General features: G+C 38.5%; 1 protein-coding gene across 2 annotated transcripts in view; it reads right to left on the reverse strand.

The window, feature by feature from the left end:
* Nucleotides 1-13351, reverse strand: part of LOC138162202 (alpha-amylase 1B-like) — a 65580-nt gene extending 52229 nt beyond the window's left edge. For both annotated transcript variants that reach the window (XM_069089247.1, XM_069089248.1), the window contains exons 1-3: nucleotides 13184-13351; nucleotides 11974-12120; nucleotides 7966-8163 (exon numbers count right to left, since the gene is read on the reverse strand). In XM_069089247.1, coding sequence (XP_068945348.1) covers nucleotides 7966-8163; nucleotides 11974-12120; nucleotides 13184-13351 — 513 coding nt within the window. The remainder of the gene's footprint in view (nucleotides 1-7965; nucleotides 8164-11973; nucleotides 12121-13183) is intronic.
* Between the last annotated feature and the right edge of the window lie 14140 nt (nucleotides 13352-27491).

A 27491-nucleotide genomic window follows, 5' to 3' on the forward strand; every position in this document is an offset into this window, starting at 1 on the left:
GGAAGACAGCAATGGCAGAACTCCTGCAACAAAAGTATCCAAGCAAAATATGAACAGGCCATGGAGGAGCTCAAGAAGGTTTTTAAAAATCAAATAAGAGAAGTGGAGGAAAAATTAGGAAAAGAAATGAGAATGATGCAAGAAATTCTAGAAAAGCAAGTCAAAAGCCTGCTAAAGGAGACCAAAAAATACACTGAAGAAAATAACACCTTAAAAATAGACTAACTCAAATGTTCACTAACTCAAAAGTTCTAAAAATAAATGTTTTAAAAAAAACTATTTTTCACACGCAATTGGGAAATAAGATGTACGGGCACTGGGGTAGAGAGGTCCATCTTGCCCTACTAGAAAGTTATGTGGTGATGGAGGAAGATATAGGGGAGAATGGATTGGGGGAAGGGGTATTCAGTGTACTTGTTATTTTAGGGTGAGGTTAAAATCTTGTGGAAATGAATGTTGAGAACTAAAAATAAATAAATAATTTTTTAAAATGAAAAAAAAGAAAATTAACCAAAGGTTTATCTATTTTACTGTTTTTTTTTTTCATAATAGCAGCTCTTAGTTTTATTAGTTCAATAGTTTTCTTAATTTCAACTTTATTAGTATTTCCTTTGATTTTCAGAATATCCAGTTAGCTTTTTTTTTTCTTTTTTTTTTTGGGGGGGGGGAAGGGCAATTGGGGTTAAGTGACTTGCCCAAAGTCACAGGGCTAGTTTTTGTGTGAAGTGTCTGAGGCTGGATTTGAACTCAGGTCCTCCTGACTCCAGGGCTGGTGCTCTATTCATTGTGCTGCCCCTCCAGTCAGCTATTTAATTGGGGATTTTCAATGTGTTCTTTTTCTAGCTTTTTTAGCTGCATACCCAATTAACTGATCTCCTCTTTCTCTATTTTTTTCATGTAAGCATTGAGAGATATACATTTTCCAATAAGTAACATTTTTACTGCATCCCAGATGTTTTGGTGTGTTGTCTAATTATTATCATTCTCTTGGATGAAGTTATTGATTGTTTCCATGATTTGTTATTTGATCCACTCATTCTTTAGGATTAGAATTTTTAGTTTCTGATTAATTTTAGTGTGTCTTTCCATGGCCTTTTATTGCATGTAATTTTTATTGCATCATGATCTAAAATCAATGAGTTTAATATTTCTGGTTTCTGTATTGGATTGTGAGGTTTATGCCCTTATACATGATCCAGTTTTGTGTAGGTACCATCTACCTCCAAGAAAAAGGCATATTCTTTTCAATCCTCATTCAATTTTTTCTAGAGGTCTACAATATCTAACTTTTCTAAAATTCAATTCACCTCCTTAATTTCTTTCTTGTTAATTTTGTGGTTAGATTTATCTAGTTCTAAGGGGGGGACTTTCAGGTCACTCATTAATATAGTTTTTCTCTCTATTTCTTCCTATAACTCATTTAACTTCTCATCTAAGATTTTGGATGCTATACCATTTGGTGCATAAATGTTTGGTATGATATTACTTCATTACAGTACCTTTTAGCAGGATGTCATTTCCTTCATTATCTCTTCTTATTAGATACACTTTTACTTTTGCTTTGTCTGAGATCAGGATTTCAACCCCTGCTTTTTTTTTATTACTTCAGCTAAAGCATAATATACTCTACTCCAGCCTCTTACCTTTACTCTGTGTGTATCACTCTTCTTCAGTTGTGTTTCTTGTAAAAAATATGTTGTAAAATTATGGTTTTAATCCACTCTGCTATCTGCTTCCATTTTGTGGGAGTGTTCATTCCACTTACATTTAGTTATGATTTCTAAATCTATCTTTCTATCAATCTTATTTACTCCAGTTTATGCTTTTTTCTCTCCCTTCTTTCTTTCACTCCTCACTAGTTTTTCACTTCTGACAACTGCCTCCCTTAATCTGCTGTCCTTTCTATCCATTCCTCCTCCCTTTTCCCCCATTTTCCCTCCTTCCTATAGGGTAAGATAGAGTTCTATACACAAATGAATGTGTATGCTATTCACTCTTTGAGCCAATAGGAGTAAAGTTCAAACAATGTTCACCTCCCTCCCTTCTTTCCTTCTATTTTGATAGGTCTTAGTGCCATTTCATGTGATGTGATTTACCCTTTTCTGTGTTCTCTTTTCCTCTTTTCCCACTACAATCATTTTTTCAATGCTTAATTAATTAACTTTTAATCATCACATCAATTTATACTCACACCCTTTGTCTCTATATAGCCCTTCTAAATGTCGAAATAACAATACAATTTTCAAGAGTTACAACTATGGGGGCAGCTAGGTGTCACAGGTCCTGAAGTCAGGGACCTAAGTTCAAATCTAGCCTCGGATGCTTGACAGACAGTAGCTGTGTGACCTTGGGCAAGTCACTTAACCCCAATTGCCTTGCCATCCCCCCTCCAAAACAAAAAAAGAATTACAACTGTAATATTCCCATGTAGGAATGGAAACAGTTTACCTTATTGGATAACATGTTTTTTTTTCCTGTTAACCTCTTTATGCTTCTCTTGAGTCTTTTATTTGAAGATCAAATTTTCTGTTGAGCTCTGGTGTTTTCATCAAGAACATTAGGAAGTCTCCTATTTCACTGAATGTCCATCTCATCCCCAAAAGATTATTTTTTATTTTGCTGGGTAGTTGAGCCTTGGTTGTAATCCAAGCTCCTTTGCTTTACAGAACATCACATTCTAAGCTATCCAGGCCTTTAGTGAAGACGTTGCTAGGTCCTGCATAATCCTAACTGTGATTCAATTATATTTAATTTTTTTTTCTTTCCTACTGCTGGCAATATTTTCTACTTGACCTGATAATTCTGAAATTTGGGCAAAATATTTCTTGGAGTTTTCATTTGGGGATGTCTTTTAGGAGTCTATCAGTAAATTCTTTAAATGAATATTTTATACTCTTCTTCTTGGACCAAAGGACAGTTTTCTCTGATAATTGTTTGAAAGATGCTGTCCAGGCTTTTTTTTATCATGGCTTTCAGGTAGACTAATAATTCTTGAATTTTCTATCCTGGAACTGTTTTCCAGGTCAATTTTCTTCCAATGAGGCACTTCACATTTTTCTTTTTTTTTTCATTATTTTGATATTGTTTGACTAATTTGTGATTTCCCATAGGGTCATTAGTTTTCACTTGCCCAATTCTAATTTTTCATGAATTATTTTCCTTATTTACCTTTTGTACCTCCTTTTCCATTTGGCCAATTCTACTTTCTCAGATAGTCTTCTCTTCAGTGCAATTTTGTACCTACTTTTCCATTTAGTCAGTTGTATTCTTGAGGAGTATTTTCTTCATTGAATTTTTGTCCTTCCTTTCCCAAGCTTCTGACTCTCTCTCTCTTACATTTATTTTCACAATTTTTCTTCTACCTCTCTTTTTGACTTTTAAAATCTCTCTTGAGCTCTTCCAAAAATGTTTATTGGACTTGGAACCAATTCATATCTCCCTTTGAGGTTTCCTGTTTAGGTATATTGACAATGTTGTTTTCTTCTGAGTTTTTGATTTGATCTTCCTGTAACCATAATAATGCTCTGTGGTCAGTGATCATTTCTGATTTTTACTCATTTTGTTTGACTATTTCCTAAGGTTTAAAGTTGAGCTCTCCTGCTAGAGCACAGGGAACTATTTCAAGTTTCTTTTTTTCTCCCTTTTTAAAATTTTTAGTTTACATCATTTATTTCCACAAAATTTTGAGTTACAAATTTTCTCCACAATTTTCCCTACCCACTACACCAAAACAGCATTCCCACTGAATATCCCCTCCCCCAATCTGCTTTCTCCCATATCTTCCCCCATTCCCCCTTTGACTTTCCAGTAGGCCACAATGGATCTCTATGCCTCAGTGCCTTTATATCTCATTTCCCAGTTACATGTAAAATAATAATAATAATAATATGTGTGTGTATATATATATTTAAACATATGATTTTAAAACTTTGGATTCCAGATTCTTTCCCTTCCTCCCTCATCACCCACCCTCACTGGGAAGATAAGCAATTTAATATAGGTTGTAAATGTGCAGCTATGCTAAACATTTCCATAGTAGATATATTGTGAAAGACTGACTATATTTCCCTCCATACTATCCCAACCCCACTTGTTCTATTCTCTACTTTGATCCTGTCCCTTTTCAAAAGTGGGTGCTTCCAACTTCCCTCACTCCCAGCCTGCTCTCCCTTCCATTATCCTCCCACTCTTCCCCTTCCCCTCTACTCTCTTGTAGGATGAGATGTTATTTAATGTGTATGTCATTCCCTCCCTAAGCCAAATTCAACGAGAATAAGGTTGATTCATTCCCTTTTACCTTCCTGTTCTTCCCATCCATTGTAACAATTTTCCCTTGCCTCTTCTATATGAAATAATTTACCCCATTCTGTCTCTTCCCATCTCCTCTTATTATATTCTTCTCTCATCTCTTAATTTCAACTTTTAAGTATCATCCCATCCTGTTCAATTGGTCTTGTGCCCTCTCTCTATGTATACCTGTAGACATATATACACAAAATCACATATGAATTCATATGCCCACATACCCTCCTATATAGACATATATGAATGTATACATATAAACACATATACATACATAAATATATATATATACACACATGCACGTATATATACATTTCTATTCCTTTCAACAATTCTCATACTGAGAAAAGTTTCATAAGTTACAATTATTGTTTTTCCATGTAGGAATATGAGTAGTTCAACTTTGATAAGTTCCTTATGATTTCTTTTCCCTGTTTACCTTCTAAAGCTTCTCTTGCTTCTTGTATGTGAATGTCAAATTTTCTGAATAGAAATTTTCTGAATAGTTGAATAACTCTGTTTTTTTTTCATCAAGAATGCTTTAAAGTTCTCTATTCCACTGAATGACCATAATTAGTTTTGACCATAAATCAGTTTTGTTGGGTAAGTGATTCTTGATTTTAATCCCAGCTCCTTTGACCTCTGGAAGATCATATTCCAAGCCCTGCGATGCTTAAGTGTAGAAGCTGCCAGGTCCTGTGTTATCCTGACTGTGTTTCCACAATATTGAAATTGTTTATTCCTGGCTGCTTGTAATATTTTCTCCTTTATCTAGGAATTCCAGAAGCCGGCTATATTATTCATAGGAGTTTTCTTTTTGGGATCTTTTTCAGGAGGTGATTGGTGGACTCTTTCAACCTCTATTTTTCCCTCTGGTTCTAAAACATCAGGGCAATTTTCCTCAAGAATTTCTTGAAGGATGATTTCTAGGTTCTTTTTTTGGTCATTTCTTTCAGGTAGTACAATAATTATCTCTCTTGGATCTATTTTCCAGATCAGTGGTTTTTCCAGTGAGATAGTTCACATTGCCTTCTATTTTATAATTTGTTTGATTCTGTTTAATAGTATCTTGATTTCTCATAAAGTCACTAGCTTCCATTTGCTCCAATCTAATTCTAAAGGAATTATTCCCTTCAGTGAGCTTTTGAGATTCTTTTTCCATCTGGCAAATTTAGTTTTTTAAGGCATTCTTCTCCTCATTGACTTTTGGAGCCTTTTTTGCCATTTAAGTTACTCTATTTTTAAGGTGCTATTTTCTTAAGTCAGGATGTTGATTCTCATTTCATAATTTTCTTGCATTGTTCTCATTTCTTTTCCCAATTTTTTCTCCACTTCTCTTATTTGATTTTCAAAATCCTTTTTAAGCTCCTTTATGGCTTGTAACCAGTTCATATTTTTCTTGAAAGCTTTTGATGCAGGAGTTCTGACTTCACTGTCTTCCTCCTGTTCCATGCTTTGATCCTTTTTGTCCCCAAAATAGGAGTGCAAATTTGGATTGCTCTGTTTGCTTTGCTTCCTTTGCTTGCTCAGGTTGCCACTCAATTACTTTACTTTTGAGCCTTTTGCCACAGTAGAACCCTGCTACCAAAACAGGAGCTTTATCCCAAATGCTGGGATTTTTGCAGCTGCTGGAGGTATTAGTTGGGTGCCCTCTCTGAAGCATCCACACACTCTGGCAGCCTGCTCACATACCCCAGGACCTCCACCCTAGACAGCAATCCAGATCTGAGCAGGATAAAGCAAGAGTGATTATCTCTCAGAATGACCCCTCAGATTGGTCACTTTGTCCCCCTACAATCTGCAGACCAGGAACTCTGAAGCAGCCACAAGGCAGCAGCTGCACAGCTGCAGCACCTCAACCACTTCTCACCCCAGGGACAAAGGCCAGATCACACTCTGAATTCCCAGGTCCCAAAGTTCACACTGCACTGACCTCTTAACTTTGTCCTTGGCATCTATGGGTTAATAATTCTGGAAACCGCCATAGCTGCTGGTGATCTGAAATTTCTCCAGCCAGCAGCTGGTCAGGCCACCCTGAGGCTAGAACCTCAGGCTTGTGGGGGGCTGGGCTCAGCACCCAGAGTGTTGTGCTGGCCATTTCCTGTCAGCCTGCCAGGCTGTCCTCAGCAGGAGGTTAGCTTCTCTGTGTCATTTTGTAGGTTCTATAGCTCCAAAATTTGTATAGAATAATTTTTTACATGAATTGGAGGATGTGGGGGCCAGAGCTGCATGGAAGTCCTGTTTCTACTCCACCATCTTGACTTGCCCCCCCACTCTTTCAAGTTTCTTGTGCTGGGGGCCAGGTGCTTGGTCTTTGGCTTTGTATGTAAGGGCCTTAGGTGATGGTAGTTAGAGGCAGTAGGGATCTAGCAGCTTACCTGGTGCTGAGCTGGGGTCCTAGTAGTGGTGTCTGGCCTGTGCTGAGTCCAGTTGGAGTTTTCCTGTATTTCCCTGGGTCTGAAGTATGTGGAGGTCTGCTGCTGAAGGACACTTGCCCACCCAGGGCTGAAATGAGCATGTGGTGGTTCTCTGAGATGGAGTCCACTAGTTCCCGTAGCTATGATAAGGGACATGGGAGTCCTGGTGGTGGCATTTGCCTACCCCACTACCCTGGGGCCAGGGATCTCCCACTGTTTCACTGAGGAAGGGCTTCTTGCTGGCTTGCTGGGATGCATCCCATCCTGAACTGAGCTTGCTTCCTTTTTTACCCTACTGTAGCAGACCTTTCCTGGTGATTCTCCAAGTTTCCCAGGAAAAAAAGACTCCTTCTCCCTGTCTTTCCACTGTCTCCACTATTCCAGAATTTTTCCTAAGGTGCCATTTTTTTTCAGAGGCCAATAAGAGACAGTAAGGGCAATTTACTACTTGTTCTGCCATCTTGACTCCCAGAAGCCCTGCTAATAAGATTCTAAGACGGGATTTAAACTCAGGTCCTACTGATTCCAGGGCTGGTACTCTATATACTGTACAACTAGCTGCCCCCAATTAGTATTTCTTAAGAATTTTCTGTGCATGAGGCATTGTGCTACCAGCTGAAGATACAAAAATAAAACAATCTTCAAGGAACTTACATGCTTTTGGGGTAATAAAACATATACATATATCATTGGGGCAAGGTAGTGGGTGTGAAAAAGCTAAACACTGGAGGGACTAGGAAAGATTTTTATGCAAGAGAGAGTACTTGAGCTAAATCTGGAAAGCAACTAGGAATCCAAAATGTAGAATTAAGAGGGAGAGCAGTCCAAATAAATGCAAGCATTTGGAAAGAAAATGTAACGAACAAGGTACAACAAGTATGGCGGGAACATAGAGTGGGTGAGGGCAAGGAATGAATAAGAGTTTGGACTTATAGGCTGGAGACAAATGGGAAATGGCTTTAAATGACAAAAGAAAGGTTTGAATTTGATCACAGAGGCAAGAAGGAGCCACTAAGGCTTCTTAGGCAAGTGAGTGACATGGTCAGACCTGTGATTTAGAAATTTCACTTTGGTAGCTACATGGAATATGGATTAAGTAGTGGACAGACAGGAAACAGGGCACCAATTAAGAAATTGTTACAACAGCCCAGGAGAGGAGGACATTAATATTCATTTACACAAACCATCTAGGCAGCAGAGGGTAGGAACATGGGAATGTTATATTTATATAAAATATATATTTTACCTGATAAATATTATGGTAGCTTTCAATTCCCCCACTTCTGGTTGTACATTTACCATCATTAAAATCCCAGGCAGAGTATGGAACAGCAGGAAAGTCTCTTGATCCAGGATTGAAGTAACTTCCACAGGTGCTACTTGTTCCAGCATGCACACCACTCCCACACATGTGATTTACTACAGCATCCACATAAATGTTCACCTGCAATAGTAAGTTTTGTATTTGAGATTAGCAGATAGAGGATCACTGAAAGGACTTGAACTCAGTTTCTGAGTTCACATTCTCCCCTCCTATGTCAGGATGTTACTTCTCCCCATCATTTAATGAATTATAGTGAATGTTAATGCAGTCAGAACACTTCTCTTTCAATTAGTTTATAAATCTGTCTTCCTGGTATTTTATAATTAAGCCATTAAACTTTGTCTTTGGTCTCTGGACTTTAAATAAATCAGGCTGGGCCTGAAAAATCAGTGGTCAATAGTTGCATATAAATAGGAGGAAATATTTGAGAGTGAAGTAAAGAGAAAAAAAGGGGGGGGCATATACATAATGATTATAATGACACAAACAAAAGGGAGACTGAAGCAAAGCTAGATACTGATGCATCGTAATGACCAATATTAGGCAGATGGGGTACGACAGATACAGGATATTGCCTGTGGTATCACACAGGGCCATTGTGTCAGATGGTTTTGCTTTTATACTTTTCATTTTATTTTATTATAACAAGAGAAGGGAGGACTCACTGAAGGGGAATAAATGTCACTCTCTCCCTTCATTCTTACTCACCCATAAGAATAACAACTTACATTTGTATTAGGCATTACAGTTTACAAAGTCCATTTACATGTATTGTCTCATTTGGTCCTTTCAAACCCCTTATGAAGCAGGCAGGGCAAACAATATTATCCTTACTTTACAGACAAGGAAACTAAATGCTAGGGAGGATAAGTGATCTACCCAGGTCATCTGATTAGAAGAAAGAATAGTCAGGGCTCAAAACCAAATATGATTGCAAGTCCAGCATTCTTACCATTGTACCATATTGCCTCTCCAAAAAAATTCCACATTTGAATAGCAGAAGAATAGAGGAAACAGTAGATATAGAACTAAGTAAAACCAGTAGGGTAATGATAATCACAAAAAAATGTAACAATTACATAACACTTATTATGTCCCAGCTACTGTGTTAAGCACTTTACAAATATGATTTCATTAGATCCTCACAATAAATCTGGGAGGTAGGTGCTATTACAAGTCTCATTTTACAGATGAGGAAACTGAGGCAGACAGTTGGTAAGTGACTTGCTGTGATAGTAATGGCAATTAAAGATTCCCCTGTATTGGCTTGGTTTTCAAACTGATTGTGTTAAAACCCAGAGCTTGTTAATCCCACCTGTGGTATGGACTTGTTGATGTGAAAAGAAAGTCCTGAACTGGGAGGAGCTGGTGACTTAGATTTGGAGAGACAAGAGAGAGGCAGAAGAACTTTTTGGAAGCAGCACCTCGTGGAGGCAGAGAGAGACTGAGAGAATTGCTGGGGGCCACTTTGAATTGCCCTGGATTTTTGAGACCTGCCCCCTGAGCTGCCAAGGACTTGAGGAGACATGGCTGTTTTGCTGGTACTTTGTCTGTTTTGATGTTGTTTTGCCAGATTTGTCCACTGGTGAAAGACAGTCCTTTTGTTGAAGAAGTCCTGGAACCTGGCTGTTGGCTAAGAGCTCCTGAGACTGTCCTGCAGATAGAGAGTGAATACTGTCCACTGGTGAAGGACAGTGCTGTTGTTGCAGGGGTCTGGAGACTGTCCTTCAGACAGAGTGAATACTGTCCACTGGTGAAGGACAGTGCTGTTGTTGCAGGGGTCTGGGAACCTTTCTGTTGGTTCAGAAGCCCTGAAGAAGGATTTTCTTGTTGTATGTTTACAGAAATCCTGGGAGAGGGTTTTGCTAATGTTTTCAGGGGTTCTAGGATTGTTCTACAGACAGAGGATGAATTAATGAAGAGACTGGCAATGCATCTTGTGGCCTTGCTAAGCTTTGTCTCCCCAGGAACTAAGATTGCTGAGAACTTGCCTCCTGTCAAGATGAAGAAAAGATCTCCATTTGGGTATTAAGTGCTGTGCTTAAACTTGATGTAACTCTGGGGTAGATTCAATTGTGATCCAGGGGTGGGGAACTTTTGACCTTTTTGTGTTCTATGGTTGAACAAGTGAATGTACTTTACTTATGTTTGGAAACTAATCTCCATTTGAGAAGAGGGGCTTTGTGGTGGACTAAATGAAGGTACAGCCTAGGGGTGGAGTAGTATTTAGAACAGGGACTTTGTAATTGATTGAATGAATGGAAGGTCCTGGGGTGGGGTAGTACTTGGAGATTATTTAATCACACTTAGTAGATGCTGTATTTTGAATGATGTCATGTTTTGATCTTCTCTGTTCTTGGTTTGTCATTGAATAAAATAGAGAGCACCTATGCTGGTATTTTGAACCTTGGGAAGTTGCCTTTGCTTGGCATTATATTACACTTGCCCAGGGTCACACAACTAATAATTGTCTGAGGCCAGATTTTAATTTAACTCTTCCTGATTCCAGGTCCAGTTCTCTGAACCACTAGCTGTCAACGAGATGGCAGGTCCTAATAAACGACCCTTGATTTCTTTTAGAAGCTAGAACTGTAGACATTAAATCAGTAATGAGCCTAATTTAATATAATCTTCCTTCCTCTTGAAATATAACAAATATCCCTGTAGGACACACTTCAAGGAAAGACACTGGAAATGCAAAGAAAAAATAAACAATCCTAACTTCAAGGAGCAAATATTCTTCTTTTCTCAGATGTGCTATCTCTTCCTCAGAACTATTTCCCAAGAGAACAGCTTAAACGTATTTTGTTTGTCTTCATAAGAATAGGCTTATAACCACATACAACTGAACAATCTGTGGTGACAACTCATTGTTCAATGGAAATAAACCAATTGCTTCATTAAATCAGTGTGACTAAAGCAACCAAATTGATTGTGTGCTGTAGACATGCGTCTTTTTATGTGTTTGCTGCCCATTTGAGAGCTCCCCTCTAAATAACACATTTAAAAAATTATTATAGTCCATTAAGTTGCCTGTCAACATGTTGGTTAAGAGAGTAAAATGATTTCAAAGTGCAAAGATTTACTGTGGCATGATCCCTTTGTCATCTGATCTGTACATGAAACAAAAGCTGATAACCTGAAGTTAGATTATGAATTCTGGTGAATAATATGCATCCTTTGTACACAACAGCATAACGCACTCATTAATGTATTGATTACATTGTAAGAATAGTGAATTAAACTTCAAGGACTGATGAACAATATCTAGTTTTAGTTGGAAACATGGGTAGTCTTTGAAATTATGCATTTTTCCCTAGTTTAACAAATTTTTTCCTCAGAAAAACACAGGTCAACTCTACTACTATCAAGTTTCATTGGCTTACATTCCTCAGGTACATTAATTAATTTGAAAAGATGATTTAAAATAAGACTATTAGAGGGTACACGTGTGTGTGTGTGTGTTTTAAATGGGTGGAAGAGTTAGAGTAGAGAGACAAGAGTTGTATAGGATAGGGAGGCATAGATGGGGGAAAAATCTGTTCTTCTGGAAGAAATCTCCAATAGCATGAGATCACAGGTACACCAATCAAAGTACCATCGCAGTAAGCACAATGTAGACAAAAAAACAACATGCATTAACAGGGAAAGTTAGCAATGTAATCTACTGAACCATTCAACAAGGGTTCTTAATCTTAGTTGTTTCATTGATCCTTTAAACAGAATGGTGAAACACTTAGACCCCCTTGTCTCAATAACATTTTTAAATAACCAAAGGAAATTCTAAATTTCACTTTGAGTTTAGTGAAAACAAAGATGTAATTTTAGGACATCCAAATTCATGGACCCTCTGGAATTTATCCACAGATGTCTTATTGATTTGTGGGCCCCAAAAGAACTCTTGACCTAAATAACTTGTTATGTACTTACTCCAACATCATTGCATCTCTTCACCATGTCCCTGAATTCATCTTCATTTCCAGATCGTGAGCATATCTTGTAGCTAATTGGCTGGTATCTTTCCCACCAAGGTCTTGGAGGTTTATTGATCACTACATTCTCATTTGGAGGTGAAATCTAAATTTTAGAAAGGGGGAGGAGTAAGAAACACATAAACCATATTTTGTCTTATTTTTAGGAATTTTTCAGTATCCTTTAACCCAATGAGTTGTGATAAACTATTAAAGATTTAAATAAGGGATCAATGCATTATTTGGTGTGTATATACATAGACATATATATATACATACACTTCTTTGTATAATATCATAACTATTCTTAAAGATCATTTCACATACATTAACTTGTAGAATCAGATTTAGAACTAGGATGGAACAGAAAGTCATCCTGCCCAACCAGGTGCAGATGAGGAACCTGAGAGACACAAAACTTTAAGGTGAGTTGGCCAAGGTTTCAAGTAAGTGGCAGAATGGAGATTTGAACTCACACCCTTCAACTCCAAGTCCAGTGCTTTCAGCATCCCTAGGTAGTAACAAAGTGGATAGAACATCGGACCTGAAGGCAAGAGGGATCATCTCCCTGAGTTCAAATCTGGCCTCAGTCCCTTACTCCCTGCATTACCCTGGCAAGTCATTTCACCTTATTTGCCTCAGTTCTTCATCTGTACAATGAACTGAAGAAGGAAACAGCAGACCACCCCAGAAACTTTACCAAAACAACAACAACAATAAAACCCACTAATGGTACCATGAAGTATCTTACATGACCGAACAAAAACAAACAGTGGTTTTGCTTCTGTACTATACCGCGTGTGAAGATAGAAATTAATATTAATGGCTAGTAGTTATACAGTACTTGAAAGTTTGCAAAACACTTCCCAAATATTAATTCATTTGATTCTTACAACAACTCTGGGAGACAGGTAATAACAAAAGTTACTATTATCATCCCCATTCTACAGATGAGAAAACTGAGGTAGACAGGTTAAGCAATTTGCCCGTAGACACCTAGTGTCTGAGGCTGGATTTAAACTCAGTTCTTCCTGACTCCAGGCCCCAAATTCTATGTACACTGCACTGTTGAGGAATTTATCCTCTTTTCTTTGTCATTACAGGCATAAATTAAAATTATTTATTGTGCCTAGAACATGAATAACAAATAAATTTTGAAGTGCACATACCTGAACACCCCCATAGCCATGTGGAGCTAAGTACCGTTCACATTCGAGAGCAATGTCATCCCAGCGCCATTCAAATAAGTGGACAATAGATGTTTGACCATTCTGGGTATGGGGATCGTACTGTGCCCAACAGACCCCAAGGACTAAAAGCAACAGCAGGAGCCTCATTTTTCTTTGAAGTCGTTAGCCCTCTTTTCAGTAACTACTTATATTCCTATAAGAAACAAATTAGCAAATATTAATTTGAATGAATGCCTACTTGGAGTATAGACTTATTTGTAATTCTGAAAAAGATTACGAGTAAAACTCAACAGGAGAAAATAGTCTGGAAATTTTCCCAAGACCATAACCACAGATAACCTTTAAGCATTTAGTGTTTTTTTTTTTTTAATGTAGAGAATATTAGACATATCAAGTAGTCTCAAGATATTAGGAGACACCCTGTTTTCCAGAGCTAAGACCCAGCAAGCAAGCTGTGCCCTGAGCATGGTATAACAACAATCCTTTGCACTCAGCTTCCTGAGCTCTGATAAGCACCAACTTGTCCAGACATGAAGCCCTTCTGTGGACAGAGTATTTGTCACTAGACAGCTATCCTCAGTGTTGCTGTGTGCCTCACTACTGTTGCTACACTATGCTGTTTGACTCTTTATCTAGCCATAAGTATATCAGTCAAGGCTCAGTCACACTAAAGAGGTTCCCCCACTAAGGGCAGGGTCCCAGCACATGTGTCTAATCTGCCTCCTTAGAGTCTAGGTCGGTCCAGTTGACATTGATTGGCATCAGAAGTAGGACTGGACAAGGAACTGGGCCATTGGACTCATGGACACCACTGCCTACAGTCTGACTCCTTCTACAGTACCACTTTCCGAGATTGTGGTGAAGATCAAAATAATATAATGATTGTAAAGTGTTTAACACAGTGACTGGCATATGACTCCTTCTACACTACCACTGTACAGTCTGACTCCTTCCTCATCTAGTGAGACCTCTGCCCTTGTCCCTGCTCTAATCCTAAACTGCATTCTTTGTTGATCTCACCATTCTTTGTCAGAAAAACTTCATGGACCATCTGGTGACCTGATTCGTGTCAGATCACTCTGGAAAGAATATCCTTTCTTAAACTTCACCCCTATGTTAATTGGACTCTCTCTGTATCTCTACTGGGGTCTTTTTAACTGCCCACCTCTGTAACATTGGAACCGCATGCCTCTCTCTAGTCTCTCTGGGTGCCTCTCGTTTTCTAACCCGCACACCTCTTTGAAGTTAAAACAGCATCCCTCCATAACTATGTGCCTCTGTGTACATTGTGGCTGCACACTTTGTTCTCATTGTGTCTGTCTTGTCATTTTGTTTGTGTGAACTATGAACTTTCATAGTTGAAGTAAGTGTTCTAGGAAGCAAGACTAAATCCACTTTAGGATTTCCTCAAGATTAGGTAATAAGAAAAAAAATCAAATAACCAGTTTATAGAACTGCTAAAAAAAAAAAAATCTTAGTGGCAGCTGCATGGCACAGTGAATAGAGCACTGGTCCTGGAGTCAGAGAGGACCTGAGTTCAAATATGACCTCAGACACTTAACCCTTACTGGTTGTGTGACCTTGGGCAAGTCACTTAACCCCAAAGGCCCTGCCTTCTCCCCTCCAAAAAAATCTTAGCATATTCTGGAGCTTTGAAGATTTAACATTTTTAAGATTGCAGGGGAGAACTGATGGGACCTTGTGGTAATTCCAGGATCACACTCTCTTCTTATGTGTCTTAGTAAGTTTTGGGGTACTCTGTAGAATTGGTTTTAAGGAAAAATAATGATTAGATTTATAAAAGTTTTAAAAGTAAATGGTGAGATTAATAGCTTCGTTGTTCTAGTGCAATGAAAGAAGGCAGCTAGTTTGGGATTAATTTCAGGGGGAAGAAAGAAAAAAATAGGCAAATGGTTTATACTTTATAGCAATCTCTTGTTAACCCTTCCTTGAATGACTGTTTAAACCAGAGATCTCCTGTGACAGGCTCAGTTCATAGACTTTCTTCCTCTCCTTAACCCTTCTCATCTCAGATCAGATTTCCAAATACAGATGTTTAAAAAAATGCAGGGAAACTTGAATTATGTTCTGGTTGCAGAAATTTTATTAGCTCCATAATCTTGGGAAAGTTATCTTGTCTCTATTTGCCCCAGTTTCCTTATCTGTAAGTAGAATAATAATAATGGTACCCACTTTCCAAGGTTGTTGTGAAGATCAAAATAATATAATGATTGTAAAGTGATTAACACAGTGACTGACATATGCTAATCACTACAATATGTTTATTTCTCTAATTGAATGTAACTGTCCCATACCTAATAACTCTAAAGTGGTTTGAAAATGCCAAAGGTAATAAAATTAATTATTTTTACTTAGGATAGTTTGGAAATGCAATTGATGCCATTTAAAGTTTTGTTTCATGTTTTAAATACATGATATTGTTTGTGTTAGTATTGTATTCCTAAATTTTCTTATAATTTGAAATTTGATCGAATATTGTAACAGAAATGCTGTTAGATGAAAGAACTTTAAAATCTGTTATGCATGAATTGGGCTCTTAAAAGGATGTGTTAAAATCTATATTTGAACACTGTTAAATATTTGGTAGAGTATATTTTGTTATAAGGAAGATAATAATATGTGATAGAAAAAACTAATCAGAAAATCTTGGTTATTATGAAAGTATATAAGATAGTTTAAAGGTATAGCTTCAACATATTAATGATAAGTTAACAATCAGGTATTTGCTGCATGTCTGAATCCCCAGAATATGCATAGTGTTAATTTATAAGTAAAGGATGAATGAAATGTTAACTGTTAGGGAAACATCAGGAAAGAAATGCTAGCCCTAAGTTTTGGTTAGTGAAATTTTGCTATTTCAGGTAAAAATTCCTGACACTTTAATTTACTTATGTTTTCAGTTTTGATTACAGGGAGAGGTATCTGAATTGTCATGAAACCAATAGTAGAAAATGGCATGTGCTGTAGTCTGGAAACTCTTAAAGGTTGATATCTGTGCCTGGGAAAACTTTTGGGGATGACCTTAGAAACATCTTAGGTAGGATCTTCCTGACTCTACTACCCATTGTGCTATTTCTTTTCTTTTCTTTGCTTTGCTTTTTGGAGGGGGAAAGGCAGGGCAATTAGGGTTAAGTGACTTGCCCAAGGTCACACAGCTAGTACATGTTAGATGTCTGAGGCCGGATTTGAACTCATGTTCTCCTGACTCCAGGGCCATACTTAGCTAAATCTATTAAATAATAGATTAATATTGGAACATCTCTAAGTTACTATACTAGGATGTAAGTATAAGCATATTATGATTTTAACCTATATTTGTGGTCAAATTATAATATAGAGATGACATCCTTCTAAGGAGAAATAATTAGATGAACTAATAAGACGAAGATGTAATGTAAAAATGTTCTAAATAAATGGAATAGTAAGTTTTGAGAAAGCAACAGGATTACATTGGCTTCCACATTTATCTATCATGGAAATTCAGGCTTTCAGTATGTTTTAGAAATAAATTCTCAAACTTGTATTAAGATTTTACACATACATTGTATGGATAACAGTAAAAAAAAAAGGGAAATTATTTTCCCATTATCAAAGCAACTGACAATTTTAAAAGGCAGAAGACCTCATGTTATGATTGAACATCATGAATTTTTAAAAGCTTCTTATATCAGGTACAGGATTTAGGTAAGGCAGAAACAGCAAATGGAATATAAACTGAAATTCTCTGAAGTTTCAAAATTAGAGAACCAAATTTAAGTGATTATATTATGTCAGAATCCTCTAGGGACCTGTACATTTGGAACCAGAGAAGCAGAACTCCTTTTAGAGCTATCCTGAGAATGAAAATATTGTCCAAGAAAAAATATCTAGGGAGCAGGTAAAAACATGAGACATATGGGACTCAAAATGGTCTGGTTAAATGGACATTAGGAATATGTTAGTAAGATTAAATCTTCCTTCTCCAAACTAGTCCATTACGAACTCCCCAAGTAGTTGTTCTGTACCTGAAAATGTAATTATGCACTTATGGGGATTGTGAGAAAATTTTATATCATTGTTTAAACCAAGGCTTACAGTCTGGGAAACTGGACCATCACTATGCACTGTTAGAGATCTTTAACCAAGGACCTATGTTGTGCTGACCAGAAACTCAGATCCAAAAATTGATATAAAGTTGTCTTATAATTGTCAACCCATACATCTCCCAAGGGCCCATACCAGGTCCTTCTGACTACTCCTGCACCTGTCAAACTTATGTGTGTGTGTACTCCTCAATCATCTGAAGAAAGGCCCTGCTCCTGACTGACTGGCAGAACCCTCTAGGAACCTCAGGTGTCATCTAGTATGAATCCAGAAGCAGCAGCCATCGAAGTGAGACAGTTATCCCAAGATTCTGGACAAGGGCTGTGTATACTGTCCTAGGTTTTGATCCTCTTCCCTTTTGTTATGTACCCAACAATCAAGGCTCTGATTCAAGTGTATGTTGGCATTTTCTCTCTGCATATTCTTGGCCACCCCTCTCTTTTCTACTTGCAAAAAAAAATAGCTAGCAATGGTACCTGGGGCACACTTGCCAGATAGGTCCCCTCAAGGAACTAACACTCTGGACAATATCTTACTCTGGCAGAACTGACCTCTCATAGCATCTGGCCTTTTACCTGCCTCTCCTTCACTGAACAGGCAGGCAGGGGTTATTTCAGACCTCCTTCCTTTGGATAAATTGGGGAAATGTCAAGATATTAGGAGACATCCTACTTCCTAGATCTAAGGCCCAGCAAGCAAGCTGTGTTCTGAGTTTGGCACAGCAACAATCCTATGCACTCACCTACTGGAAGTGATGGTCCCTGAGCTCGGGAAAACACCGAGATGCCCAGACCTGAAGCCCTGCAATGAACAGACTTTTTGTCACTAGACAACCTTGCCTCAATATTGCCTCACTATTGTTGCTACACTAAGTTGTTTGACTCTTTGTCTAGCCACAAGTTTGTGGCCTTAAGACCACAAGTTCACCACCCCTGACTCTAAACATTTCCTCTTTAATATTTTTAATCTTCACAGTTTCCGATAAACCACAATAAGTTGTTTGAAACAGTTAAGCCACTGTCTCTTTAACTAGAATAGAAAGGAAGGTCATTTAAGTCCAAATCCCCTCAGTTTCTAGATGAGGAAATCAAGGCCCATGGACGTTAAATGACTGCCCCAGGTCATGCCAGCAATAGGGTGCAGAGGCTGCATCAGAATATACATCATCTTCTCACTCTAAATAAAGTGCCCCTCTCATTTTTAGCTCTCATGGACCTTTCATAAAGGAGTGTCATCCTCTGATGTATACTTAGGTAAGGAAAATAAAGATAGTCCAACTGGAAGATCTGATAGTTTCAGATGAGGAAACTGAGATCCCATTGTAAGGAGGTGCAGTAGCACACCACAGCTTGCAGCCACAATGCAGCGGGGAACCTGTTCACAGTCTCATGGCAGAAAAGAGTTCTAGGGGTCAGTCACAGACCAGATCACAGGCCAGGAGAGGAGTAAGAACAACTGCTTAGATCATACCACCCTGCAAGAGCTAAAAACTTACAGGGCCATAGAAGTATCTCTGAAAACAACTCCACAAAACCTCTAAAGTTGGGACACTGCATCCTCTACCCTGGAAGCAGAACCCTACTTTAAAAAAAAAAGACTTAAAGGCAAGTAATAAAATGAGAATATGAGCAAACAACAGAAAAAAATTCTGACCATAGAAAGTTACTATGAGGGCAAGGAAAATCAAAACACACACTCAGAAGGTACAGAGTCAAAGATCCCACATCCAAATCCTCCAAGGAAAATATCAGTTGGTTTCAGACCATGGAAGAGTTCAAAATGGATTCTGAAAATCCAGTAAGAAAGATAGAGGAAAAATTGGGAGGAGAAATGAGAGTGATTCAAGAAAATCATGAAAAATGAGTCAGTGGTTTATTAAAGGAGATACAAAAAAATGCTGAAGAACATAACCCTAGAAAACAGACAAAGGACAATAGGTAAAAGAGGTACAAAAAGTCACTGAGGAAAAGAATGCCTTATAACACAGAACTGACAAAATGGAAAAAGAGGCAAAAAATTTCACTGAAGAAAAAAAATTCCTTAAAAAGTAGAACTGGTCAAATGGAACAGGAGTCTCAGAACCTCTCTAAAGAAAGTAAAAACTTAAAAATCAGAATTGAGCAAATGCAAGCTAATGACTTTATGAGAAATCATGAAACAGTAAAACAAAACCAAAAGGATTTTTAAAAAGACAATGAAATATCTCCTTCAAAAAACAACTTACCTGGAAAATAGATCTAGGAGAAAGAATTTAAAAATTATTGTACTACCTGAAAGCCATGATCAACAAAAGAGCCTAGACATCATTTTTCAAGAAATTATCATAGAAAATTGCCCTGATATTCTAGAACCAGAGTGTAAAATAGAAATTGAAAGAAATTACCAATCAATTCCTAAAAGAGATTACAGAATGAAAACTCCTAGGAATATTATAGCCAAATTCCATAGCTCCCACATCAAGAACAAAATGTGGTAAGCAGCCAGAAAATGCTCCACGTATATAATTTCATTTGAGTCTTACAACAATCTTATAAGAAGAACTAAGTACCAGGTAGTTCTCATTAATCATATTTTACAGATGAGAAAAGAGAACTTCAGAGCGTTTAAATGACTTGCCCATTCAAGTCCAGCACTCCTTCCACTATGTGAGCCAGGAAGTCCCTCTTACCACCAATAAAAAAAAGTTACATAAATCATCAATGCCATGGAAAACTTCGTAGTTAAAGATAATAGAGATTACAACAGAAAAACTGAACCTATACCAGAGTGATTCATTGTGTGCAATGGTGTAAAGACTTGATCCGCCACACAGAATTCTGACAGCAAGGTCAGAGGCACCAAAGGCATGACCAGAAACATTAGGGAACAGGAGCAGACAGTTCTGTTTGTGCTCCTGGACTTAAGGACAAACACCTTGCGGTCAACAAGCCTGAAACCAATTTCAAACACTGATATGTATCAAATTATATACACAGAAGTAAGTTATTTCAAGAGAAAAGAATCTATGCACATTGGGCATTTAAACAACTTGAACTACTTGCCCTACTTCACCATCTTCAAAGCAAGGGATCCATCCCATCGGCAGACTCACCTGCTAATTCATGAGACAACAGCCTGCAGTTGCTGATCACCCAGGGTGTTTTGTTTGACTCTTTAATAGGAATTGCCAAGGGCCAAAGAACTGAACATTTCCCTCCTACCCTCTCCACCCACCCAAAAGAATCCCTTCCCTTCCTTCATCCCTAGAAGAAAAAGTAAGAGAAAACAATAAACTGAGGTCAGGAGAGTCAGATGACTGACAGGCAAAGGTTTCAGAATGGATGTACAAGCTAAATAAATATGAGGTTGTTTGGAGAGGCAGAGAAAAAGACAAAAGAGACAGAGTTAGAGAAAGACAGGAGAGAGACATAAAGAAGAAACAGACATACAGAGAGACACAGAGGGGAGAGGGAGAGAGAGAGGTGGGGGGTGGGGTGGGCAGAGAGGAGACACACACAGACACACAAAAGGGACCACTGTTTAACTCCCAGTTTGGGTTTATTTGTTTTGTTTGGGGTTTTTTTTTTTTTAAGCATGGGAAGGGCAGTATAGCCACTGTTTATTTAAGAAATCTTTGAAAGACAAAGCCATTGAAAAGGTTCAAAGAAGTATCAACCTCCATTTGTAACTTCCCAGAAATTTCTGGGTAAATAGCACCAAGAAAGAGCCCAGGACCCAGTGGACCATGGAAATTCTAAAGCGGGGGAGGAGCGGGGGGACAGGGCAGGGGGAAGAGTTGCTGGCTGCATGACAAGTTTCATGTCCCCAGGATACAGGGGAAGTTAGTGACAAGGTAGGGACCAGGAAAGTATTCTGACCTAGGGCTGCTACTCCTGAATCCTGGAGAAAATATGGAAAGCTTCACTGTGCAGTTAACAACCTAAATATTGAAGGCAAAGAAAGATTCTAAGAAGAGGAGACAAAGAGATCATGTTTTCCAGGCATAGGTGATGGGGGGATGGCAACAGGATTTACAGGGGCTCTGAGGACCAGAGTCCCTGCTGTGCAGTCTGGAATGAATTCAGTAGGCCCAAGCAATCTTGAAGTCAGGATTGTAAAAGTTTATTGTTGCACTTTTCAGCAGTCAGGGGTTCTTAGGGAACCTGCAAGTTTATTGTTATGCTGTACAACGGACAAGAGTTTTTAGGGAACCTGCAACCTTAAAGAAGTCACAGGAAGGGGCGGCCAGGTAGCACAGCGAGTAAGAGCACCCGGCTCCAGTGTTGAGAAGACCTGGAGATCAAATCCCGGGCTCAGACACTTAGCACCCACCCAGAAACACCTGGCCGTGTAACCTTGAGCAAGTTACTTAACCCCAATTGCTTAAAAAAAAAAAAAAGTCACAGGAATAGTTTTAAAGAGTCAAGACAGTAAATCAGGTGTCAATTATGCTAACTAGGTGAGTAAGGGTGGGATTAGGGAGGAGTTAAGGAGTGGTCAGTGCTTAAAGGAACATGTACTTTTAATGTCAACTGAGCATAATTTACTGGGAAATAGCCCAAGTGGGGGCTACCTGGAGGTGTGGTTTTAGGCTTGAAACATCACTAAGTCAGCTAGCAGTCAAGACCGACTGAGAAGTGCCTAGTCTGCCACCCATCAGTGTCATGTTTGACAAGATGGATGTTGGGAACCAAGGCTAACAGAGATTCAGTATGTGTATAATTGGCTAAGGAGTTAACCTATAGATACTGCATTGAAGGATTCATAGATGCAGCTGGTCACTATAATAGGGGGAGATAACATTTGCCTAAGCTAAAATGTTTATAGATGGTTTAGTGAAGAATTCATAGGTGTAGCTTGTTATTGTTCCAAGCAGAAATAAACAATTCGTGAGTTGTTGCTGGGCAGAGTGCTGTCAGGGGGAAGGGGCAGAGTTAATACTCTGAGGCTGGGGGGCGGGGGGGGGGGGGAGGAAATGTGATTTTACAGACTGGTTTTACAAATTGATTTTACAAACTGATGTTACAAACATAGACACTACAAGCACCCCATCATAGGAAGATAACTCCTGGCAGGAGAGAGAATTCTAAGTATAGGACCAGTTCATCTTCCTATCTCCTTAACCCCTATTCTTAGACTTTCCTATATCCTTTCAAATCCCTTGGTTGACTAAAGTAAAAGGTGACTGAAAGGTTCAGAATGAGATGTTCATATATATGGAGGTACATGGAAAATGTTGGAATTTGACTTCAGTAAGGGTTATACAAAAAAGAATAGTGTAGAAATGGTCTGAAGTTCCCAGGACACAATGAACAGAAAAAAGGGTTGTTAGGCCTACACAACCTGCAGTTTGCAACTTTTGGCCCCCTGGCCACTTGCATCACTCCAAAGGATTTGGGACAGCCCAAAAAAAGTATAGAGGAAAACATCCTTTGTATGTGGAAGGAATCCCTCGGTGAGCTGCCAGCAGCCCACCATGGGCCCCAGGTTGTGCAGGCCTGGGTTATGGGCTCTGATATCTGGATATTCATACCTGCAAGGTAGGCAACAAACACAAGAAATTACACACATCACTAAAGAAACCAAAATGAATGAAAAGTCTGAGAAAGAGTTTATGGGTAATTAATAATCAACTTATTCATTAGGCTAGCAATAATCAATAAATTGATAGTCACTAGATTCTCTAGGTGGTCAAAGACAGCTGAATGCCTTAATGGAGACACTGAATGCCTTAAATATATTTTTAAAATTGAATGTCCCTGACAGTAGAAATCAACCCTGATTGGTGAACAATTCATGAGACAGTAGTCATTAAAATGAGGAGGTAGGGTCTTCAGCCCCTCCAACTCCCATCAGTCTGGACGAAGGAATTCATCTCTACCTAGACCACTCTGGTTGGCATTTCCCTCCTGAGTTGGGTCATTCTAAATTCCAATGGAAGTTGCAAAGTCATAGGCTTAAAGTTTTAGTGCTGGAATTCACCTACATTAGATTCTATTTACATTCTAAACAGAAATAAGGTCTCCTGGTTGGGTGGCTCCCACCCAAGATTGAGGATCATCCTTGATGATTTGGACAATCTCATCTATTAACCTTGTCCTTTAGGGATTGACAGGCTGACCTACAGGGGCTAGTCGCTGAATGAGGAAATAAAGGGAAAAAAACCCTTAGTCTCTATTTAATAATCAGTTATTAATATAATTTCTCTCAGAATTAAGCATTTAAACTCAATACAAAAGACCAGCTCAAGTGAGGCACTTCTGCATGACGGGCCTGCTTTAATGACAAGTGGCTAACCACTTAAGCAGCAAACCCTGGGGTTAGATAACTAGTTGGTTTGAGAGGCTACCTCAGCCCCAGCCATAAGAAAACTTTTACCCCCAAGGTACTGAGGGGAGTTGGGCATCTAAGCAGGGGAAGATCCAGAGAACCTCTGCTGACAAATAATGCCAGATCCAGTTGTACTGGGAAAAGAAGCAGGAGCAAGAAGGAAAGATCACACAACTAGTGAGAGCAGAAGCAGTGGGGTAGAAAGTCCCTGACTGTGGACACTTGCAGGAAGTGGACATTTGACTTTGGTTCCAGACTAGAGGGGAGAACTGAAGATCTGGGGCAAGAGGCACCATCTCCCATACCCCAGGGCTAGAGGTGCTTACAAGAATTATGCAATTACCACACACAAAAATGCACAGGCAAAGGAGACAGAATCCAACCATGGAAAGCTATTATGAGAATAGAGAAGATCAGGGTTCATCTTCAGAGGAGGATACTGAAGCAAAGAAACCCCCTTCTACACCAGAGTCAAATGGTCATCTGCCCAAAAAGAATTCATAGAAGATCTTAAAAGAGACTTTAAAAATCAAATTACAGAGATGGAGGAAAAACTAAAAAAAAAAAAAAGATTAATCCAAGAAAAACAAGATTATGAAAGGAAAAACAACGAATTAGAAAAAGAGATCTAGAATCTTAAGGAAGAAAATGACACCTTGAAAATTAGAATTGGGCAAGACAGAGCCAGTGAAATTATAATAGATCAAGAAATAATAAAACAAAATATGAATAATGAAAATATAGAAGAGAAAGTGAAATATCTTTAACAGATATGGAGAAAAAAATCAAGAAGAGAAAATATAAAAATAATCATACTACCTGAAAGCTATGATCAAAAAAAGAATATTGATACAATAATACCATCAATAATTACAGAAAATTGTCCTGTAGCATTTGAGAAAAGGGGATTGGGGGGAGAGTAGAAATAGAAAAATTCTATCCACCATTTAAAAGAGAGCCTATGAGGAAAACTCATAGGAATATTACAGTCAAATTCCAAAACACCAATCTCAAGAATACAATATTAAAAGTAACAAAAATAAAAATTTAAATATAACAGTTCAATAGTAAGAATTACACAAGACCTAGCAGCAGATGGAAGAGCAAAAGAACTGAGACTCAGCCAAAAATATCATACCCAGACAAGTTAAGCATAATCCTGAATCTAAAAAAAAAAAATGGACATTTGATCAACTGTCATTCTTCCAAGACCTTGTTAAAAAAAAACAAAAGTCTGGGGTGGCTAAGTGGCACAGTGAATAGGGCACTGGTCCTGGAGTCAGGAGGACCTGAGTTCAAATCCAGCCTCAGACACTTACCACAAAAACTAGCTGTGTAACCTTGGGCAAGTCACTTAACCCCAATTGCTCTCCAAAAAGGAAAAAAAAAATCTTAAACTTAAAAGAAGATTTGACATATAAGAGCCAAGAGAAATACAAGGTACATACCAAAGATTGTTTATAAGGGATTCAATAAGGACAGTGTAATGGCAAGCAAAGAATTACTTAGCACCTTGTTTCAGCTATTTAATTATTTAGCACCTTGTTTCAGTTCAAGTTTCTTTTAAGCCTTGTCCATGTTTATATAAAGTCTTTGTTAAGAAACAGAACTTGTGAACCCCACAGTGGGAGGAACTTACTGATTGTAGCAGCAAGCACCCCAGCGTCCCCAGGGTGGCTGCTCACACAGATTCTTAGATCTGCTTTGATAAAGGAAAGCAATTCAAAATGGGTTAACAAGCTTACTTTAATCAGTCAAACATGTATCGTTTACCTAGTTCAGGGGAAAGAGGTCCGCACCCCGAACTTCAGAATATACAGACAGAATTATCAAGACAGAAACAGATCAAGTAGACAGATTTCAAACTGTCCAACCATTACATCCATACCCAATCAACATCTGGGTTTCAACATCTGGGTTTCAAAGCCAGGGGAGGGGGGCTCTGGACAATGGCTTCCCAGAATCCAGGTGAAATCACAGAACACCTCTCAAAGTGAGCCCCAAAACAAAGCTACACATCAGGGCTTATATAGCCTTCTCCTGGCTCAGAGAATGTAACAACCTTATTGACTCACTGGCCAATTAAGAAGTATCTACTGAAAAACAAGCCTCCCACCCCAGGCTCCAGGTGCACTTTAGCCTAGGGGCAGGGAAGATCTTTAAAATTTACATTCCCATTACACTGATACAACAGGAAGAGGGAGAACAGAGAGGAGCTGATTATATATAAGGAGAAGCCCAAGCTGGTCGAGGGAAGAATTGAGATGGAACTTTGTGGTGGCCAGGCACTCTGTTTGTCTGTTCTGTTTGTGTGGATTTTTGTTTGTGATACTTTGTACAGAAGCCCTGGGACCTTACTGGAAGCACTGAAAGAGAATTTTCTTCTTGTCTGTTTACAGAAGTCTGGGAGGAAGGCTTCAGAGGCCCTAGGACTATACTGATGATTTGTGTTGAGTTCTCAGACCTTGTAAGTGCGTCTGTGTTGATTTCACAGGCAGACAGTGAATTGATGGCGCCAGCAAAGTGTATGGATGTTGTTTTGGCTCTGTTAAACTTGTCTTCCCAGAAACAGAAACTGTGAAGGACTTGAGGTAGACTGGACACTGTGAGCTTCAATATGGAATGGGAGCTGGATGAGAACAAGGAGCTGAGAGCTGCCTGCCTGTGAATCCAGATGACAGTTGGGTAGATCCAGGGAGCTGGAAACATGGAAGAGGAAACATAGAATTTGAGAGCCAGCCTTGAGTCAAGATGAAAAGACCTTTCCTAGGGTACTTCAGGCTTACTGAGATCATGATTTACTATGGCCTAGGGGTGGGAGAACTTTGTACTCTGTACCTTGAACCTCTTAAGGATGATTGGAAACTAATCTCCAATCAAGAAGACTTTTTGACTGAGAGATTAAGACAATGTGACCTGGGGGTGGAGAACTTTGACCTTTGTACTTTGTGTCCTTTAAGGAGGCTTGCTCCTTAAGGATGATTAAGACTTACTGAATGATATCTTTTGTTTAAAACTATGTGGTCACTTTAGTGATAACTTGTTATCTTATAACATCGTGAATGAATGCTGTACTTTGGTTTCTGTGAATGCTTTGCTTTAATTTACTGCTGAATAAATAGAGTTAACTTTGCTACGTAATTAGAACCTTAAAGCTGTTCACAGTAGCAGTCTTCTGGAAAGCTGCTCATGCCTGGCTTTACAGACAGACCATTTACTTTTTATATATATAAAAGGAAAAATTTATGTCTAACCACTTCTCCCTGATTGTTCAGTTTTGAGTATGAGCATTTTCACTTTGGAAATTTCAAATGTTACAAATCAGAGCTTGATGTATTTGTTTAGTTTATGGAATTTAGAAAATGGTGGAGAAAATGTTGAAAATGCAGAGTAACTTAAATGTTTGTATTTTTAGCCCAGAACTTGTTGTTAAACAATAATCTACATGCCCTGCATATGTGTGTACACACATACATATTCATTATATAATTCCAATATTATTTCATTATATTGCGTAGTTGCAGTACTAGATAACATTGATTTTTTCCCCAAGATAATTTGTCGATTACCAAGTCACTGAGAGCAAAACAAAACTTATCACCACTTATTTTACAATTTTATTTCCCATTATCTTGCAATATAAACCCCAGATCAAACTCCTTACTTGGAATATTTCCTCCATTCTCTCAATATTATCTATCCCTTAAGTTTCAATTTAACGCCTATTTTTTCCATGAAAACTTTGATCATCAACTTGAGGGGATAATAATCTTTGAATTGGGGTGGAAGCAAGAGAGTGTAGTAAAAGCAGGGACTTACTTGGGCTCTCCCCCAAACCCCTCCAAACACCTGCAAAAATTACTCCAAATAAATT

The sequence above is a fragment of the Petaurus breviceps genome, unplaced genomic scaffold (assembly GCF_028583685.1).
Source record: "Petaurus breviceps papuanus isolate PSGF00001 unplaced genomic scaffold, PetGlider_PUasm1.0 186, whole genome shotgun sequence".
Classification (NCBI taxonomy): domain Eukaryota; kingdom Metazoa; phylum Chordata; class Mammalia; order Diprotodontia; family Petauridae; genus Petaurus; species Petaurus breviceps.